At 39.6% G+C, this 13,166-nt stretch overlaps 2 protein-coding genes across 3 annotated transcripts; one reads left to right on the top strand and one right to left on the bottom strand.

Moving 5' to 3' along the window:
• Positions 1 to 3,441: 3,441 nt before the first annotated feature.
• Positions 3,442 to 6,359, top strand: LOC116195820 (ATP-dependent Clp protease proteolytic subunit 2, mitochondrial). Its single transcript, XM_031525191.1, has 2 exons — positions 3,442 to 3,892; positions 5,707 to 6,359. The coding sequence occupies exons 1-2, from the start codon at positions 3,574 to 3,576 to the stop codon at positions 6,123 to 6,125; spliced, it is 738 nt and encodes a 245-aa protein (XP_031381051.1). The 5' UTR covers positions 3,442 to 3,573; the 3' UTR covers positions 6,126 to 6,359.
• Positions 6,360 to 7,037: 678 nt separating this feature from the next.
• On the bottom strand, positions 7,038 to 12,517 carry LOC116195819 (nucleolin 2-like). 2 transcript variants are annotated; one of them, XM_031525189.1, is made up of 19 exons: positions 12,359 to 12,517; positions 12,197 to 12,245; positions 11,784 to 11,959; positions 11,232 to 11,312; positions 11,017 to 11,142; positions 10,780 to 10,890; positions 10,590 to 10,700; positions 10,302 to 10,400; positions 10,091 to 10,171; positions 9,421 to 9,561; positions 9,213 to 9,317; positions 9,010 to 9,108; positions 8,799 to 8,876; positions 8,631 to 8,716; positions 8,437 to 8,554; positions 8,188 to 8,273; positions 7,929 to 8,111; positions 7,482 to 7,804; positions 7,038 to 7,344 (listed from the first exon to the last, which is right to left on the bottom strand). In XM_031525189.1, exons 1-19 carry the CDS (start codon positions 12,389 to 12,391, stop codon positions 7,319 to 7,321), a joined length of 2,112 nt encoding a protein of 703 aa, XP_031381049.1. In that variant the 5' UTR covers positions 12,392 to 12,517; the 3' UTR covers positions 7,038 to 7,318. The 2 variants fall into 2 exon arrangements, with proteins under 2 accessions (XP_031381049.1, XP_031381050.1); XM_031525190.1 differs by lacking the exon at positions 10,302 to 10,400.
• Positions 12,518 to 13,166: the final 649 nt, after the last annotated feature.

Here is a 13,166-nt window from a genome sequence, read left to right as displayed (position 1 = left end):
ATAAAGAATTTAAAGAAATATATTTCTCCCTTCTATTAATCGTTTAGTTTATCTCTATAATTTCTCATTACCAAATAAACCTTGGTAGTTGTAGTTCAAAAAAAATGAATAAAAATAAAAACCTAGTAGACTGCCCAACTTGCTATTGTACTATATATACATTAAAAAAAATTAAGGGGAGAGTTTCCTCAAATATTATCCCGAAGAAAACAGACCATCAGTAAACAGTACCCTTATTGTTGTATTTTTTTTATGGAATTTACATTATATTTTCAGTCTATCAATTAAAATTTGTTTTTAATTAACTATTAACTTGTCCTTGACTATGAGATTTTCAGTGAGTTTCGAACCATTACTGAAAAAACCCACCAAGTGATCGAGAGCGACCGAGGTTTCTAGGAATGATAATCGTGTAAAATTGGTTTGGCGATTGCATGACGTTGGCAGCTGCCTGTCGTATTTAATGAGTTCTCTCAATACATTAAAGAGCTAACTAAGACTTAGCCAAACATCTCGATAAGATCGTTTTTCTATGAAATAATTAAAACCGTTAGGTTTAGAGAGAGTTGGTGGGTGGTCGTCGAAAGAAAGAAAATCCAACGTCTATTTTGAAATCTAGTGGATGTATACATATTTATCTACATGTCATTTCTCCTACTATTTTCAAGTATCATTTTTCCATTTTGCATTTAGGGGTACGGTGATGAAGCACATAATTCATTATGTTTGTTTTTGCCATCTCTGCTTCGGATTCAGCTACCGCTGCCAGACCTCCAAGAAGGGATCTCGGGTTTGTGCTCGGGATCCCTCTCCGACGCTTAAGTTATTACAGATGTGCGTGGGAGTTGTATGAGTTAGAGTCCACCCGAATTTCCTTGTAAACATCGGTTATGTTATGTAGTTGGTTGGTGATGAGAATGATTATCTAATCCAATATGGTCATTTCAAGTGAAAAAAGAAAAAATAAACATATTATAACTATAGGGTTGAAATAACTTAGAAATATGATATATAATTTTATTTCATAAAATAAGATAAAATTCTTACATGTAAACTTGGAAACGATGAATTTCAAGTTTATGCAGAAGGAAATAAGGAAAAAAAAAAAAACTTTTTGATCTCTTAAGCTTTGAGCACGGAGCCAGCCCGCTAAACTAATTTTTGTGATCATTGCATAGGCAATCAAGTAGAACGATATTAAATCTAAATCGAGGTGGAACTGATTGGATTCTGAGGTGGCTTGAATTTCAAGTTTAAGGGGCAGAATCCATTAAGCTCACAAACTAACACGTTGTAATTATGCTTCTTATTGATTGACAGAAACCCTCGGATCTTTCATAAGAGAGGTCACACGTACAACTTGTACGACATGTTTGGTCGCGAAGAATGGAATTAATAGTGAATCAACGATGAATAAGAATAGATAGGGAAAGGAATTAGAGGAGAATAAGATTGATCGATGCCGTTGTTTGGTAATATGAAATTGATTACTAGGAATTGAAATGGAATTACAAGGATATAACCTAAAATGACTCAAATGTCATCCACCTTATAATTTAAATAAAAACTATATATTTAATTATAATTAGCTTTATGACAAAAATATAACTTCTTCATAACATAAAGTCTAAAAAGATTACCTATAAAAAAAAAATTCAATGAGTAATTGAGGGCAAAAGTGGTAGTTCGGTTGTTTTTAAGTCGAATGGGCCATAAGGAATCGGGCGAGAATGCCTAAGACCTACTTCATAATCTGGAACGATGTTTTCCGCATTGGGCCGGAAAATCTCCTTACGGATCAAAAAATGCAACCAAACTAAGCAATGGGCTTTCCTTCCGGAACCGGTCAGGAGACAGAAAGTTCATTCAGGGCTACCAAACGGGCCAGTAGAGTATTGCAGAGGCTGCAGAGAGGATTCTTTTAACTTTTACCAAATGTCAGGTTTAAGCTTTGCAGAAATATTGAATAGATTGTTTAGTGAAAGATTAAATTAATGTAGTGAGGTATAAAATTGATAAAATTGGTTATCACTTTTTTCTGTTATAATTAAGAGAACTAGACAACAAACCTGTGCATATGCATGAACTAGAGTTATTGGATAGAAGAATTGTTTTTATTTATTAAAACCACAAATGTAAAATATAACCCGTTAATATCGTGAATAGAAAAACACTTATAAGTAGCACGTATATATGGTTGCTTTACAATATGATGTGGTTACTGCTCCAACATAAGAAGTTCCTTATTAACCTTTTTCTGATGCACTTCACTCCCTAATCTAATGTTTACAACCAGTACATCTACTCCATTACGAAAGAGAGACAATAGTAAATCAACGGAATCCATAAGGAAAAAGCAGTATAACTCAACAACAAATTGGTCTTTATGGTTAAATTTATCTTCTCAACATCCGTCTCGCATGGAAGAAACAAGCCCATATCCAGGAACTATTTTTGTTTCGAAAAAATTCATTATAGTATGGTCTTTAATTTACATATTCCATGAGTGCATGTGTTTCGTTTTTAAAAAGCGAGATAGCATCACGATATTATGTCACTTGTGAAATTACTATTAACAGTCATTCGAAGGGTCATGCAATGAGAACCCTCCTTCGTCCCATGTGGCATCGCAAGGTGAGTCGCCTCGACTTTTAATATTTTGTATAGATTCGGATTTAATACTCATTATGGAACTGTTTCAAACTTTTATTTCATTGTATCAATTTAATGAACCTCCTTTGCAATTGGAAAAAAATATATAATGAAGGACGAAATTGATGCATATAAGGACCTAATTAATGCACAAATCATGGAAAAGACTGATAGATGCCACTTGTTCATCTCAATAACAATCTAGTTAAAACTTAAATAATTATTAAACTTGAGATAGTTAAAACTCAAAGAGCAAGTAACGTCATATATCCTAAAATTTACATGTTATCTTAGTTTTATTCTAATGTCGATTTTTTTCCTGAGATATCATAACGTTAATGGTTTGGTTTCAAATTTATCCCACCGTAAATGTTCCGTCCATTTTTTATGAAAACACCGATGTGACTCGTTAATTGCTTGACGGAACTAACGTATAAAGTGTGTGGGTCTCGATATAAAGAGAAATTGTATCATATATCTCAACTTTTTTATTGTTTCTCAATTTTATTCTAACATTTTGATGCTTCCTCAATTTTATTCCAACATTTCGATATTTTTTCAGTTTTATCTCAATCTTTTACTGTTTTCTCAAATTATCTTAATGTGTACGGCGGGATAAATTTGATATCGAACCATTAATGTTAGAATACCTTATAAAAAAATCAATATTGAAATAAAATTAAGACAACATGTAAAGGCCATGATATATGGTATAATTTTTTCAAATTTAAATAGTTATTAAGGATAAATAAAAAGAAAAGGGAAAAGGAAAGCTAAAACCCATATCATATCATATCAACAACTAAAACCCCAATCTCTCTCTCTCTCTCTCTCTCTCGTTTCCTTCTGGAAAGACTGCAACTTCCTTCCTCGCTAGTCCTTCGCTCCATTTCCCAGTCTCTCTCTCTCGCGAGCCCTACGATGCCGCTACTGAGAGGCCTAATCTCTGCCTCCAAGCTCCTCTCTAATGGCGCCAAGGGTCGCCCCTCCCTCCTTCTCCCTTCCCCCCACCGCCGGCATTACAGCCTGATCCCGATGGTCATCGAGCACTCCTCCCGGGGAGAGCGCGCCTACGACATATTCTCGCGGCTGCTGAAGGAGCGGATCATCTGCATCAATGGGCCCATCTCCGACGACACCGCCCACGTCGTCGTTGCCCAGCTCCTCTTCCTCGAGTCCGAGAACCCCTCCAAGCCCATCCACATGTACCTCAACTCCCCTGGCGGCGCCGTCACTGCTGGTACCTTCTTCTTCTTCCTTCCTTCCTTTTCTCCCTAGACTTCATCAAACCAGCAATTCCATTTCCAATTCTGGTGATTGTTTTTGTTTTTCGATTTTCGTCGATTTCGTGGGGGGGCCCGTATCAGATTTAGCTCGGTTTGTATGTTATGGCTTGGTACTGATTCCCGTCGCATAGACGATCGGTGCAGAAGATTTTTCGTGCAAAAACCGAATCTTTCCCCTCTCCATTATTGATTCTTGCTCAAGGAAACCAAAATCTGCTCTCGTCTCTGCATTATGGAGTTCATTGCTTGCTGAAGAATTGATTCACATCCAAAAGGGTTGTTTTGGGATCTTTTACCTTTGTATTGGAGCTGTCATCGGGAGCTTCACTTCTTTGCTTTAGGGCGTTTCAATGTGGAGGGTTGTAGTTTTATGTTGACTTCTGTCCTGTGCCATGAAAGCTAGCTTTAGGAAGATGCATAATCGTGGAGCATAGGAAGAAAATGCAATTTAATGTCAAATAATTCGAAGTGGGTCAACGATTCAAGCAATCTGAAGAAGGGATTTAGTTATCCTCGTGAATAAAGTCGATTGGAAATCCACCCTGTGACGGTTTGTCTGAAGGACTTGTCAATGGTGTCCTTTGGGCTAAGCTACGCTTAACAGCATGATGTCTCATAGAAATTGAAACATTTGATAACCTGTTACTGATTGGCGAACCTGTACTTAATTTAGAAATGACCCTTGGACACAAGGAGCTTTTGGATGATAATGGTGCCTTATCCTTTTCCAGTATCAGCCAAAAGATTCTGCCTAGCATGAGTTAAGTAGTATAGTAAAGATTATCATTGCCATTTGTGATCACTACTTATAACCTAGTTTTACTACTCACAACTTTGTGTAGTGCTAGGAAGAGAGAGAAACGTCACAAATTTATCTGTTGTGAGATATCACTGGAAGTTGTTGCTTATGCTGCTTTAAACTAGTGGCCTAACTTTAGGCAAAGCCGTGTGATGGACAGTGGTAGACCTAGACAATAAGGGTAGATATTTGCTTTGCATGACAATCTTAGTTTTGTTCGATGACATGCTTTGAGAAGTTCATGAATGAATACTACGTGCATTAGAAACCTAGATCTGTTGGGTTTTTACTTTGCTTGAAGTAAACTATATTCTTGAAGAACAGATGCCGATCCCTGACCATCTGCAAGAAATCCTGCATGATACAACTGATTATTGTATATTTCTCCTGCATTATCTCAGAAGGTAATGCATTGTGATGTGGAATGAAATGCCTTGAACATCTGGCGATTGCCTTATTGAACATGTAGATTATACTTTCAGTTGCTTGTTTAGATTTAGTCCTTGAAATTACAGTTGGGTCTTTTGCATTGTCTTTCTCCTTATGTTGACAAACTTATCACCTTTAATAAGTTGTCACTGAACTCCTAGTTACAGGTTACAAGTGATACTTTGCTGAATGTTTTTTGTTTCCTGGTGCTACGAAGAGCCATAAACAGTTACCTGCCTGCTTTGTTGAATGTGTTTTGTTTCCTGTACCATAAAGAGCATTTAACGGTTACATGCTACTTTGCTGAATGAGTTTTGTTTCCTGTTATTAGATCACATGGGTACACACACACACACACACACACACATATGAGGCCTATATGATACGAGTACACTGTGTACTCTAGATTAGGTGGTTGTTCTGTTGAGCATGTAAAATTAAACTTTCAGTTATTTGTTCAGATGGGAGACTTAAATCACTACTGGGTGTTTTACATGGTATTGTTCCTTAATTGATGGATCCGTCTTTGATGTGTTGCAGGTCTTGCAATTTATGATACAATGCAATACATTCGATCCCCGGTCAGCACCATTTGTTTGGGTCAGGCAGCATCGATGGGTTCTCTCCTTTTATCAGCTGGCACCAAGGGTGAGAGAAGGGCTCTGCCTAACGCTACAGTTATGATCCATCAGCCCTCAGGCGGGTACAGCGGGCAGGCTAAGGACATGACAATTCACACGAAACAGATAGTCCGTGTTTGGGACTCGTTGAATGCTCTGTATGCAAAGCACACGGGCCAGGCCATAGATGTGATCCAGAAGCACATGGACAGGGACTATTTCATGACGCCAGAAGAGGCCAAGGAGTTCGGGATAATTGATGAAGTCATCGACCAGAGACCGATCTCTCTGGTCACTGATGCTATTGGAGGCGAAACAAAGGATAAAGCCTCGAGTTAGTGGAACGCTTATAGGCTGATAGTTCTGCTGAAATGATCGTTCTGATTTTGGTATATTTATTCTTGCATCTGGATGAATTAATATTGCCGTTCTCATAGATATCGTAAGGATATTTCTAGTGAACTCATCTCAGTTTCTTTCTCCTCTTTATTCGATCTTTGGGATGAATTCTCTTTCCTCTACCGCATTGGAAGATCTGATAAAACATTTCGGACGTGATCCTTTTTTCTGATAGTCTTCTTTAGATTGCCATGTGAAATATCCAAAGTTTTTCCTTCCTTTTTTTAAGTAAGGAAATTCTCATAAGTTAATTTAGATGCAGTCCCACAAAAATCATTTCATAAACACAATTAGACGGCTGGAAAACCCACTATTGATATGTCTGCTTGGGCACGGCACAGTCCTTCTCACTGCCATTATATTTAGTTAAAACAGCAGTTATGCACACAAGCTTTCATACATGGCACACCAAATTGCTTTCATCAGTTCTCGTTTTGCAATTATATACACTTCCATCGAACCGCTGAAAAGAGCGTATCGAGCACACCAAGGGATAGGCACTGACTCATCTCTTTACGTTCCAAGGGACATTCCACATGGTTTCCTACAAGCTCTAAGTTTCTCTGATTATTATGCGGCAGCTCCGTAACACCATTACTCATTAGGCTGCACACTCATCCTTTGTGCATCTCATCGATAGTCGGAAGGCGATGCATGTGTAGAATCCATCTTAAGTGATCACAAAGGGGCAACCACATACGTTCGGATTTACATTACAGAGTTTCAGCTACAGAGATAACTGCTGTCCACAGCTGCAAAGCATCATCTGGCGATGTTCTTATGTTGAACTGCCATTGTAAATATCAGTTTCCACCTCAATCAATCAATCAAGTAATGCCACCAAAAACACACTTACTGCAAAAAGTAATAATCACTCAAACCATAATTTCAAGTTCTATCCAAAGGTACGATCCATCAAAACTGAAAAATACAGATAGGCTTGTGCAGTACTTTTTAATTTCAAGTTCTATCGAAGGTACGATCCATCAAAACTGAATAATACTTAAGACAGGCTTGTGCAGTATTTTTGAAGCGATGCCGCTACAATTGCAACTGTTACCAGAGCCCATCTAATGGAAACTAAAGAGTAACTTCCTATATAATAATCAAAACGCAACCATCAAAGGTATTCTTCAATCATCAAAGGTTGTCTTCTTCCCTGCAGATTGGCAAAAAGCAAACCTCCATCAGACAACTAGTGCTCTAATCAAATCTTATATCCATTATTATAAGTTCACATTTTCACTATCAATAGACGTTGCGTGTCTATCTTTGCATATCTAAGTGCAAATTTACCTGTGCCAGCAGCAGCCAAGTTAAATTTGTTAGGGGTCCCACGGCCACCTCCAAAGCGTCCACCCCCACCTCGGCCACGCCCCCCGCCAAATCGTCCCCCATCACGTCCGCGGCCCTGGAACCTGCCACCGCTTCTATCGCCTCGACCACCGCTTCTATCACCTCGACCACCACTTCTATCGCCTCGGCCGCCGCTTGAAAATCGGTTATCCTCTCTCGGTCTTGCCTCTTCCACTGACAGAGCATATCCACCCATCTCAGTTCCATTAAGCTCGAGAGCCTTGTTGAAGCTATTTTCATCCGATAAGTCCATGTATGCAAAGCTGCAACCAAAGAATAACGCATGACAAAATTAGGGTTCCTGCATATCACTTGTTCCTGTCTCCTATAGTACATCTCTAGAGCAGATGATCAATTCTCTCGAATCAAGATAGAAGAGATACGAACCCCTTCGGTTCACCACTCTCGTAATCCTTAGGGATTGATACACGAGTAATTTCGCCGCAGTCACCAAAGAGTTCGTAGAGGCTATTCCTGATTTGATCCTCCCCAACAGATTTATCAAATCCCCGAATATAAAGCGACTTGGATTGAGACCTCCCCTGTCTTTGAGAATAGTTGCTCTCGTTGCTGTAAATATATAGGCCAAGTCAGCAATCAAATCAGGCTACAGCCATTGAACAGCACAAATGGAAATAAACCTCACCCGCTTGCACCAGAAGATCCCCTCTCTCGGGCCAAATCGATCTTCACTGCTCGATTGTTTAGGTACTCCCCATTCAATTCAACAGCCTACAACCGAAATAGAATGATATAGACAGACCCTAAAAACTGGAATTCAATAAGCATGCACGCACGAGAGAGAGAGAGAGAGAGAGAGAGAGAGAGAGAGAGAGAGAGAGAGAACACGCAGTGCGAGGGAGAGAGAACATCTAATCATTAACTTAATAATCACCTTTGCAGCAGCTTCAGCTGTGGAAAACTCCACATGGCCAAAGCCTTTAAATCGTCCATCGTAATCAACAGCCAAACGGACATCAACAACTTCACCAACATTCGCAAAGAAAGCTTCGCTGCATGTTCAAATAAATTGATTAAATGATGACATTGCTTACACCAACCAATGGATACGTCGAAGCATGAGCTTACACGTCAGCTTTTTCAACAGAGTAGGGAAGGTTGCCAACAAAGATGGTCTTTGAGCCGCCAGTTTGAGGGGTAGCAGGTGTTGCTGGCTGCAGGAGTTCAACGGGTGGTTCACTATGAAAATACAAACGTTAATTTGATTGAGGAAGGATGCAATGAAACAAGTCTTACAGTCTTCTTGTTGGAATTTGGAGCACTCTGTTTCCCATTTGCTGCTGGAGATGCATCTATCATTTCTACATCAGCGTCCTGATCATTTAAACAAGAGTTCAAGGTCTGGTCATTTAAACGAGACACACTATTTCATTTTTCAATTAGAGTTACCATTAATCTGTCATTAGAATAGCGGTCCAACTCCCAAGTAAATCAGCGAATGAATTACCTTCTTCTTTGGCGTCTTTATTGGTTCCTCATCTTCACTTTCATCTTCAGAAGATGATTCATCCTCCGATTTGTCTTTCTTTTTCAGTTCTTGAGCAGGCTGCCAAGTCAAGATAGCACTATTACTGAAAGGAAGAGGACTTCAAAAGAGACATGAAGGATATCATCTAAAAAGGAGTTATCCGAGCAGATGTCGAATTTCACCTTTTTTACTGGAGTCTTCTTGGGCTCATCATCCGAGCTTTCTTCAGAATCATCAGAGGAATCTTCCTCGCTACTGCTCTCCTTTTTACCAACTTGGCCATTTGCCTATTTTACCACCAACAGTGTTGAGAAGAATAACAGAAACAAAGTAAGGATTCAAAAGGCATTGAAATAGAGAAACAAGAGAGTCAACCATATAGATTTATACCGCGACTTTGGCCTTCTTATTCTGTGGCTCTTCATCACTTTCATCTGAACTATCCTCCTCACTGTCACTGTCATCAGAATCCAACTTCTTCTGCGGCAATTCATTTGGCCTTTTAGCAGCGGCTTTCTTGGCCTCCTTAGCCTGCCACAAGAAGATATATGCCTTAGAACAGAATAGACTAGAAGGAGTATATTAAAAACAGAAACAGACAGTGACAGACAGAAGTCTCAACTGGTTAAACAATAGGTACCATAAATCCCATGGCCTCTAATTTTCACCTCTTTACCATAAAATTGGATATACTGGTAGCGTGAACAATAATAATTGCATTATGCTAAATGAACCATAAATATTTATTACAGAAAGACCAAAATCATGTCCTAGTTTGGGGATGACTATAAGAGTTTAAATATGTTTGTAAGTATATATACACACAGCAAACAACAGGTGGTGCATGTAGGTTACGCTGAATGAACCATGCATATCTATTCCTGAAACACATCATCATGCCATAGTCAAGTTTGGGGGTGGTTATTATGAGATAACGGTATTTATACATGTATACATAGAGCAAACAACGGGGGTGCTTCAGCAATTAACAGGTACTTCCAAGTACACAGATTGGATCTCTACTGAATCTGACTAGTCTCTATTAGAAAACTTTACTAACCTCATCATCTGAGCTGCTATCTGACTCATCATCAGAAGAGCTGCCACTGGATTCCTCCTTCACCATCTTAGCAGCTGGTTTCTGCATCGTCCAGACAATGTTAACCGAAATTAGCATAACAAAGAAAGGCATCTGCTTAACTGAATCAATAAGACAAAAGTACCAGTAAGAACTAATTTCAACTGTTGACTAAATATAAGAATCCACTGACATCTTCATCAGATGACTCATCCTCTGAGTCATCCTCTGAGGAACTGTCACTAGATGCAACTTTCTTTGCAAAAGGCTGCTCAACTTTCTTAGCTGCAGGCTGCACATCGTCATCACAGAGAAGCTCCGAATAAATATAGCAGAGATGGAAATCTCAAGAACTAAGAGCTCTACATGAGACTAACGAATTAAATCTAAAGAATGAGAAAGCTTCACCAATTGGTATAGTCACATTAGAGTGAGTTTTCCTTTTAAAGCGAAACCTACCAAGAGACATATCAGTTCTCACCTTTTCTTCTTCATCAGATGAGCTATCACTTTCAGAATCTGATTCATCACTGGAAGATTCTTTCTTGGCAACTGCTTTCTGCTGTTGAGCAACTGGCTTTGGAGCAGGTTTCTACAAGGACAAATTACAGGCTCAATGGCACGAAAAAAAAAAATAAAGAAAAACCATGAAATAACTAGCAAGCACATACCGCGTCCTCATCAGAACTAGTATCCTCATCAGAAGTACCATCCGAGCTGGAAGTATCAGCTTTCTTAACTGCAGGAGCAGTTTTCCCAGCTGGTGCCGCAGCTTTGGGTTTCTGATCATGAGTGTACTACTAATTAGAACCACCAGGGCCTGGCAGTTTAGTTTAACAGCAGCATTTCTATGAACTATAAGAATCCACAGCTAATTAAAACAGCTCCTTTTGTAATTCCTGACTCACCTCATCCGCAGGTTCATCATCTGAAGACTCCGATTCATCTGAACTGCTAGATGACTGGACCTTCTTAGCAGAGGCCTTAACACCGCCATTTTTAGCTGCCACTACCGGCTTTTTAGGAGCAGGTTCCTGAAAAAGCAGCATACAAACAAGCAACCACGTCAAGACAAAAACTTTAAATTGTAAAGACAGTTTTATACTATAAAAGCACCACCCACATCATCAGACGATTCATCGCTGCTGGAGTCTTTAACAGGCTGCTTTGCAACAGCAATTCCCTTCTTGGCTGCCACTTTCACCTACAAAATTGAGAGTTTGAATTAAAGGACTACTCAATAATAGTAAAGAGGAAAATTTCTTACTGATTCAATAAAAAACAGAGGAAGAAAGGATTGCCGGAGCTGCAAAATACCATTTCGGAGTGACTTAAGAAGCATACTTTCTTCAAACAAATATATCAAATCAGTCTGTATGTAAAAACCATGACTTAAAGTCTTTCTCATCATCAAGAGCACCTCGAAAGCTACAATTCAACACATTCATTACTGTCCTGTTCTCAGGAAACCAAAAGTAGAAAACACAGGCAGTATTTTCAGGATCTTATATAAAAGTAAACTCAACCAATTTCCGGCAAAAGCCCAGTCATTTTGTTCATAATCATGCACAAAATATTATACTCCATCGATACCAAGCAAAGGCCGAACAAAAATATTGATGCAACAGACAGAAGTTCTACATTGGTCACAGAAAAAACCTAAAGCATGACATACTTTTGTCTCCTCCTCAGACTCAGAATCTGAGCTACTGCTCTCTTCCTTCTTAGCCTTTTTGGTCTGTGTCTTCGCTTCAACCTTCTGCTTCTTAGCAGCCTGCTCTACTGCCTCATCTCTCTTCTGCTTCTTCGCATTCACCTGCTTCTCCAATGCCTCTCCTGCGTCTCTCTTACCTTCACACAGTTCATCAAAACACACAAAATACAATTCAGAATGAACAACAGAAAACCGATTCCGCATGCAAAGCCACAGCATCAAAGGGTACCCATACCGGCCAGAAAAAACGCTCAATAAACAAGAAACCTCAGAAATTAACACACCCAGAAGCCCAAACTAAGATAGGAATACTCCGAAACCTCAAAATACAACAAAGAGCGCAGCAAGAAGCACCAAGCGGCCAAATATCCTACCTTTCTTGCCAGATTTCGGAGCTGGTACTGCGGCAGGAGCAGCATCAACCTAGAAAAGCAAAGCCACAACACCACGATTCAATACTGGAACAAAAACAACAAAATTTCTGCACATCTAGAGCAACTACAGAAGCAGAAACGATTGCGAGCGACAAACAGCACCTTAGAAGCTGATTTCTTGCTCGACTTTCCCATTGGAAGGGCGGAGAATGGAAGAGATTGCAGAGAGAATTTTGGGAGGAACTGCGGGGCTCTGCAAAAACCCTTCTGAAGAAATTTGTTAGGGTTTTGGGAGAGTTATGGCATCGCAGCTGGTTTTATACGTACAGGTGGCACGTGCGATTAGGGTTTTAGGGCAGCGGTTCGCTGCTGCTGCGCCGTTTGGTAAGTTTCGCACACGCGTTCATCAGGACCGTCCATTTCTTTTTACCGCCTTCGTTTCCTTTCTTATCTCATAGAGTAAAGTCTCAATTTGGCCCTAAACGTTTGGGGCGGCCAACAATTTGATTCATAGTGTTTCAAAGCCAACAAGTCAGTCCTCAAATTTCAATTTCATCAGACATATAGTCCGACGTCAACCTTGCAAGACCATAATCTAACATGACATTATGTGGACTGACACCATTACAAAAAAAAAAGAAAAAAAAAGCCTTTTTGTTTTCAAAAATTAAAACATGTTTTAATAATGTAAAATGGAAGGGCTAGACCGTTCCCTCTAGCCGGTCACTACCCTCTCCCGACAAGGTTAATGGTGGCATTAAGGGCCTCTAGCGACCTCGCCGACAGGGACGGTGGCTTGAAGGGGGAACCCACCAAATCAGGCCACCCACCCAATCTAGGTTCTTGCCCCATACCTCACCGACTGGGACGTGGTTTACTCAATTCTCACATCTAACACGTGTTTTATATGATTACATCAAGAGACGCGTGGTTTAATTTCGTCTCAATTTAAACACATTGGTTAATGTCC

The sequence above is a fragment of the Punica granatum genome, chromosome 2 (genome assembly GCF_007655135.1).
Source record: "Punica granatum isolate Tunisia-2019 chromosome 2, ASM765513v2, whole genome shotgun sequence".
Taxonomy (NCBI): domain Eukaryota; kingdom Viridiplantae; phylum Streptophyta; class Magnoliopsida; order Myrtales; family Lythraceae; genus Punica; species Punica granatum.
The sequence above is the reverse complement of the archived record's forward strand: the minus strand, read 5'-3'. Positions and strand labels throughout refer to the sequence as shown.